General features: G+C 42.0%; 1 protein-coding gene across 1 annotated transcript in view; it reads right to left on the bottom strand.

Moving 5' to 3' along the window:
* Nucleotides 1–3,880, bottom strand: part of KRT12 (keratin 12) — a 5,736-nt gene extending 1,856 nt beyond the window's left edge. The window contains exons 1-5 of the mRNA XM_010842589.1: nucleotides 3,160–3,880; nucleotides 2,360–2,442; nucleotides 1,276–1,432; nucleotides 259–420; nucleotides 41–166 (exon numbers count right to left, since the gene is read on the bottom strand). Of these exons, the coding sequence (XP_010840891.1) occupies nucleotides 41–166; nucleotides 259–420; nucleotides 1,276–1,432; nucleotides 2,360–2,442; nucleotides 3,160–3,744 (1,113 nt within the window). The 5' untranslated portion in view covers nucleotides 3,745–3,880. The remainder of the gene's footprint in view (nucleotides 1–40; nucleotides 167–258; nucleotides 421–1,275; nucleotides 1,433–2,359; nucleotides 2,443–3,159) is intronic.
* Between the last annotated feature and the right edge of the window lie 3,667 nt (nucleotides 3,881–7,547).

Here is a 7,547-nt window from a genome sequence, read left to right as displayed (position 1 = left end):
CGTCTTACTCATTTGGATGCATCTCTGGCACGCTCCCTACCATGGCGAGCTGGGACTGGAGCTCTATCTCCAGGTTTTGAAGCGCGCGCCGCAGGTCGGTGACCTCACTCTTGCTGGACTGAAGCTGCTCCGTGTTGCTGCTAATCTCCTTCCTGAGCTCCCCACTCTGCCGCAACAAAGAGGGGTGAGGGGACGTGAGTCAGCTCAGCTCCCCTTTAATACAAGCGTATCCACGCCTCTTGTTTTTGTTAGCAGTACCTTTTCAATGAACCAGGCCTCCGCATCCTTCCGGTTCTGCTCAGCGATGGTTTCATACTGCGCCCGCATGTCGTTGAGGAGTCTGGTGAGGTCGACTCCAGGGGCAGCGTCCATTTCTACGCTGACCTGGCCTGGGCCGCCGGCCCGGCAGCTTTGGAGCTCCTGGGGACAGCGGGTGAGAGGGACAAAGGGGCCCATTGTGACTTTCGTGGGCCTCTTCATCCACAAAAAATAGGAAACATTACCTTTTACAACTGCGTTGGTTTAAAGACAAACCAGTTAATACAAACTATTCAAACATCTTTTATCTAAACATTAGTAGTTTTCTTCTGATTTTTGAAAGAGCTTGAGATGGACCCCTAAACTCACTGCGGGTCCTTGGTGCTGTGCCTGATGGATGAGCTGGCCCTGCTTCTTGGGGCTCCATGGCCTTCACAGGATGGGAAGGCCTGGTGGAATTGGTGCCCCCCGGGGCTTTCAACCGCAGCTGCCAAACCGCCAAAAGGAGGGCTGCAGACAGTCCCTGGGTTTGCTCACCAGTTGTACCATAGTCATTGGTTTCCAGTAGAAAGCTCTTTAGGAGTCTTGTGCCAGGGTTATGCTTAATTACTGACATACATTGTGGTATATCAGAGTTCCATGTGTGTACTACACTGGGTATAACCAGTTTCTCTAGCATATTTAACAGTATGTGTTATTGGTAGACTTTTATTTTTGAACTTGAAAAATACTGTATTTTTGGAACTTCCTTGGTGGTCCCGGGCTTCCAATGTCAGGGGCACAGGTTTGATCAAGGAACTGAAATCCCACATGCCACTTGGTATGACCATAAACCAACCAACCAAACAAAAACATCAAAACTATATTTTTAAAATCATGAAATCAGGACAATTAAAATTCTGATTGTCCAATGTATTATGCATATCTCTTCTAACTCCATATTTATACATTTGAAATGATAATTGTTGAATCTGGGAGAAAAAAGCTGCTTAGAGAGCTGTCCTTTCTGGCTCTCACCTCCTCGTGGTTCTTCTTCAGGTAGGCCAGCTCCTCGTTCAGGGTCTCAATCTGCGTCTCCAGGTCGGCTCTGGCCAGGGTCAGCTCGTCCAGCACCCTGCGCAGGCCGTTGATGTCAGCCTCCACATTCTGACACAGGGCCAGCTCGTTTTCATATCTGAAAATCAAGTGCAAAACAGTCTGGGAATCCACACACCCATTTGAATAAGGCCCCTGCCATCTTCAGGGCTTCCTTGCAAATAAATCTGGCGGCAGTGTAATGAATGATCTAACTTTTTATTTTCCTTTTTTAAAAAAATGATAATTTACTTCTTAGTTGGAGAGAAGTGAAAAAATTATACTTTTCTATCAGCAGTGAACCCCAGCAGCACTGCATCCCAGGCTTACAACTTCACTTCTGGCTGGCTGCCCTGGCTATGAACAGTAGCAACCCCTCTCTAGCTGGAGTTTCTGACGGAAGCTTAGAAGTGGTTGAAAATAAAATAATCATTTAGTCATCTTGCTTAACTTTTATTCAAGATTTAATTTAAAACATAGATATTCCTTTAGTAACTTGTAATAGGTTTCAGGATCATCACCAAAGCAACATCTTGTGTGGAAATTCTGTGGAGCAAACAGGACCTTAGGATTTTCCTCCTCATATCTGAGGGGAGGGAGTGGTGTAGAAAGGAGAAAGGGATATAAAAATAAGTACATGGTTAATATTTTAATTATATGTGTCATCAGGAAAAAGATCATTTTATTTAACTCCCAGGCACAAACATTATTAATTCATTTTGATGCATGGAAGACTGAGGTTTAGGATCCTGGTGGAATTATCTTGGCACTTCATGAGTCAATAACAAATGTCAGATATGGTAATCCACAGCCCTGGGTTTGAGCAACTTGTAATTAAGGACATGTAATGTGACTCTATTGAATCTAGATACTTTCTAGAATGCCCAGTGTAAATTTACCAAAACATGTGTGGAACCTGTGAACCGAAGAAGGCTTGAAATATTTGCCATCAATGAAGGAAGGAAAATAGAAAGTAAGAAGAAATGCTGGGACATGTCAGGTATCATTAGTCGTTTATCCTACTCACTTCATTCTGAAGTCATCGGCAGCCAGTCTTGCATTGTCGATCTGCAAGATGAGCTGGGCATTTTCGATGTTGGCAGAAATGATCTGGCGAAACAAGGAAGCACATAAAGTGAGGTCACCAAATACTAGTGTTTTGCAAATATATCTTTGGCAGGAAAATTTTAGGTGATGTTAAAGTGCTATTTTATGAAGAATATAAAGCAGCTTAACTTTTTAAAAGAGAATATATGTGGAGAATCTTACTTAAAAATTAAGAAACATACCTATCGCACAGAAAAGGTAGTGGGAATAAAGTCATTTTATGGAAAATGATAAAATGAAACTATAGGCTTCCCTGGAAGTTGGTAAAGAATCCACCTGCAATGCTGGAGATCCCAGTTTGATTCCTGGGTTGGGAATATCCCCTGGAGAAGGGATAGGCTACCGACTCCAGTATTCTTGAGCTTCCCTGGTGGCTCAGATGGTAAAGAATCCGCCTGCACTGCAGGAGACCCGGGTTCAATTCCTGGGTTTGGAAGATCCCCTGGAGGAGGGCATGGCAACCCACTCGAGTATTCTTGCCTGGAGAATCTCCATGGACAGAGGAGCCTGGAGGACTATAGCCCATGGGGTTGCAAAGAGTTGGACATGACTGAGTGACTAAGCACAGCCCAAATATCTTGAGATGAGAATTTACTCCAAATACAGTTGAATGGAGAAATATCTAAGTTTTAGGTGATTTATCACTGTAAAATCTTGAAATAGAAAAAAAGAAAGTAAAAAATAATTCCCAAAGCCCCTCGAAAGAAACCATTTTGTTACCTTATTCCTGAGGTCTTCAATCAATGGATAATATTTACTGTAATCATTCTGTGACCCCGGGTCTCCAGTCCCAGAGCCTCGTGTTTCATACCACTCTCGAATTTTGGTTTCTAGATCAGTGTTAGCCTCCTCTAGAGCTCGAACCTTATCCAGATAGGAAGCCAATCTGTCGTTAAGATTTTTCATGGTTTCCTTTTCTGATCCAGAAATAAGGCCTCCATCGATGCCAGGGAGAATCCCTAGAGAGCCCCCTCCTGAGCTTCCTCCAAATCCAATCCCCAGGCCTCCAAAGCCCCCTCCCCCAGCTCCTCCATAACCAGCACCCAATCCTCCTGCAAAGGAACTTCCACAGGCACCACCAAAGCCAGAACTAGAACCAACGCCAGAACTAGAACCAAAGCCAGAACTAGAACCAAACATGGAAGCAGCAGAAAAGCCTCCTCCAGAGTTGCCTCCGAAGCCAAAGGCGCTGCCCCCATAGCCGCTTCCAATGCTCGAGGCAGACATGCCCCTGGCTCTGCCCAGGGTCCCACTCTGGGAGGACAGCCACTGAGGCAGCCCAGAGGTGCGCACAGAGAGGGACATGGTGCTGCTGGAGGGACCTATAGCTCAGGATGGAGCAGTGTCAGCAAGGCAGGAAGGCTAACCTTTTATAGGTCTCTGAATGGGTGTTGCCTAGGAAAGTTCACTCTCTCCATCCAAAGTATAGTGGCCCCCCTTTTTTGGCCAGCTTAACAAGAAAATGATTATGCATATTGACAATTCACTGGTATAGATATAATTGAATTATTTTTCCCATTACGTATTTGTGATAGAAAGAAGAAATCTGGGTGGAGTGCAGATAGGTTGTCATAAAGAATTTTTCTTCTCCAAATTATTCTGTTGCTCGCATTCTCTGCACTGCACAGTGTCTTATGCATAGTGGGGAAGAAGTGAGTGATTGCTGAGTGGGTAAATTAATGAATACTTCTTCCTAAACCTTAAGCTTCTTAAAGTTCTTCCCTCATATCTCCTATTTGTTTCCTTTTGAAAACTCAGTATGAACCATCTGATCATGATCTAGTCTATCTTCTCACAGAATATAGTTTCAGAAACAGTTGTAAAATTCACTGGGAGAAATGGGGAACAAATGCATTTTCCAGATTGATACTGGAGTTTGAGTTTCCAAGGATTTAAAAGTCTTGTCATTAGGTTGTTGCATTTTTTTTTTCTGATTCAATAAGAATACCTCTTAAACATTGAAAATACTCTTTAAAAAAAAAATCTTTTTACTGCACTCCATTGGATCTTAGTTCCTTTTAGTTCCTTGACACTGGAAACATGAAGTCTTAACCACTGGACTGGACCACTAGGGAATTCCCTGAAAAATGCTATTTTTGAGTAGAATATGATACTAGTAATATTTCCAGCAGATCTTCCTTTACATAATATTTGACCTTGGCAAACTCTGTGAAATCAGAAGCCTTGTCTGATACTTCACCACTGCCAACTTTGTTAGTATATAAAACCCAGTTGCTCTTTTTGTTATTGAAATTGTATCAATGCTCATACAGTCAACCCCTGGACCCCTAAATATCCAGATATTGTCTGAATATTATCTGGCTCTGACTCCAACCTCTCTGAAGGTAAAGTTCTTCAGTTCTGTGAGCACTCCTGTGAACAGCTGGATCTACCTGTGCCCACTAGTTGATTTGGGGGCAAATCAGAGGGGTTCCACTTGAAGTCCACGTCCGACCTCTAGAGGGAATGCCCAATGTCAATTCTCACAAATGGAAGGATCTTGTTACCCTCTTTATATTTTCCTAGGGACAGGGACTGATGAACTCAAAGTGAAATCCTACTACAACTTCCTTTTACCTTTTTATAGGAGACACATATGCCAAAGGACATATTTTCTCCCAAACTAGACACATCACAAAGAGCAAGCTAGTGGGACGCCTAAATAAAGGATTTTTTAAGCAAGAAATTTGCAGAAATTGCAAGGTCTCCTTCGCAATAGATATAGAAAGGAAGCAGCAGTCCAAAGCAGACTCAGCTTGAAGAGAGGGGCCATCATCCAGCCATTTGTTTCATTTCTTGAGAGAATGGAAACTTATTAAGTTGAAATGTCAGGGGTCCCAGTTTCATACGGAGATTTTTACAGAATTCCATTCATCTATGTTACCAGCACTTTGCCTGAGCTTGTCTTTTTTGAATCATTAATAGTTATTGTATACTTACGATGTTCTAGACAGTGGGCAGGTGAACTACAGACATTATTTTTAACCTTCCGTGGCAACCTCTTAAGATGGTAAATTTTACCCCATTTTATAGATGAGCAGTCTGAGGGTGATGATGTTAAGTGGCTTATTTAAGGCCACACAGCCAGGAGATGACCAAGACAGGATCTGGGGCTGCAGATAGACAACACAACCCTGCCTCTAACAGTGAGAACAAAAAGGACAGAGGGTCACTCTGACCGCCAAATTGTGAAGCTAGGTTTCTGCCCTGCCCACCATCAGGAGTTTTAGTTCTTTCCCTTTTCAAAATTGAACTTCATTTCTGTGTTTAGCATGAGACCCAGCGATTTACTCTTTAAGGTTTGCAAGAAATGGCATCACACATGAAATCCTGCAAACTGATAGGCAAATGTGCTTTTACTTACACGTTTTGAAATGTAACCACATCTCCAGAGATCTTATGAAGTACTAGTTAAGTGACAGCCCCCCAAGACAGAGTAATTCCATTTTTTGGCCCTGGAAATGAAAGCAAATATTACTTGCTTACAGAGTCAGAAGGAATGTGCCAAATTCTGAGCTATAACTTCGTGATATCAGATAATATGGAAATATGATTAACTTGAATTTTTGAACTTGGAAACAATTTTGTGCTGAAATGTATACTTTCTAAATCTCATGCCTACATGTAAAATTTAAATAATTTGCTTCAATGTATAACACTGTTTGCACATATACCTTTGTGTTTTTATACATATTATATATTATCCTGGACTGAAAGCTTCTCAGGTGAGGACTATAGCTAATTCATTTTGTATCCTGACTCTTAGCCTGGTGTTTGCTAAACTTCATTCTTGCATACTTAGTTATTGCACTTGAAAGAACTTAATCCTTAATATATTTGAATCTGTCATTTAAAATTTATTTCACTTGAAAAAGACTTTGCTCTAATTTACTGGTATGCTTTGACCAAGATTTATTCTCAATCCAATTGTGAATGGGGAGCAACTTCAGAAGTGGAAAAGAGAAATATTTCTTCTTCAGTGGATTTTTTTTTTTAATAGGGGGAGGGAGGGCTAAGGTAAATAATTAGACCTCTATTTTAGAGATTTTTTTTTTCTTTGGCTACACAGCATAGCATGTGGGGTCAGGGTTTCTTGACCAGGGATCAAACCCACATCCCCTGCACTGGCAATGCAGAGTCTCAACCACTCCCTCAATTCCCATCAGGGAATTTCATATTTTAGAGTTTTTAGAAGTGCAAGTAACTTTTCTGACAGCTGTAAAAATATAGGAAGGTGGAAATGTATAAAATGGGGCTGTTGGCAAAATGAGGCCCAGGGGAAAATGACTACAACCAGGGTGAACTGTTCAAAGGAATTATGTCTCCATTTTCTGGTAGAGTTTAGGGAATATTCAACATAAGAACTATTATTGACACGGCATTTGTAAATCTTTAGACTTTATTAAGTAGAACGTGTGCTCATCTTATGTCAGATTGGTGAGTTTCCTGGTCTCTGACTGCAGAATCTCCTCCTGAGTTCTTTCTCTTAAAGACAGACCTTTCACTTTGTGCAATTCAGGATCACTTGGTCCGTAACAGCTTTTCTTTTTGCTTTGAATAACATTTTATCTGATCAATGAATGAAAGAATATTGAATTACTGATATAGAATGCTTTGCTTTTGAGATGAGGATGAACAAGATCCTAGTGGTCATGATTGAGGTTGGTTTCTGGACTTCAGAGCTCAGTGGTTCTCAAAAGCAGGGGAGGATTGTACGTGGTAAGAAAGAGAAGCAGGAAGATAAAATAATACCCTGGTAAGGTGAATGTTGGAAGTGAGTCTAGGAGAGAAAAGGGAGATTAAAAAAATAGAGATCACTGAAAGTGAAAGTTGCTCAGTCATGTCCAACACTTTGTGACCCCATGGACTATACTGTCTATGGAATTCTCTTGGCCAGAATACTGGAGTGGGTAGCAGTTCCCTTCTCCAGGGGATCTTCCCAATGCAGGGATAGAACCCAGGTCTCCCACATTGCAGGCAGATTCTTTACTGTCTGAGCCATGAGGGGAGCCCAAGAATACTGGAGTGGGAAGCCTATCCCTTCTTCAGGGGATCTTCCCGATCCAGGGATTGAACCGGGTCTCCTGCATTGCAGGCAGATTCTGTAC

The sequence above is a fragment of the Bison bison genome, unplaced genomic scaffold, assembly GCF_000754665.1.
Source record: "Bison bison bison isolate TAMUID 2011002044 unplaced genomic scaffold, Bison_UMD1.0 scf7180017864180, whole genome shotgun sequence".
In the NCBI taxonomy this organism is placed as follows: Eukaryota; Metazoa; Chordata; class Mammalia; order Artiodactyla; family Bovidae; genus Bison; species Bison bison.
Note: the sequence above shows the minus strand (reverse complement) of the source record. Positions and strands in the feature narration are given on the sequence as shown.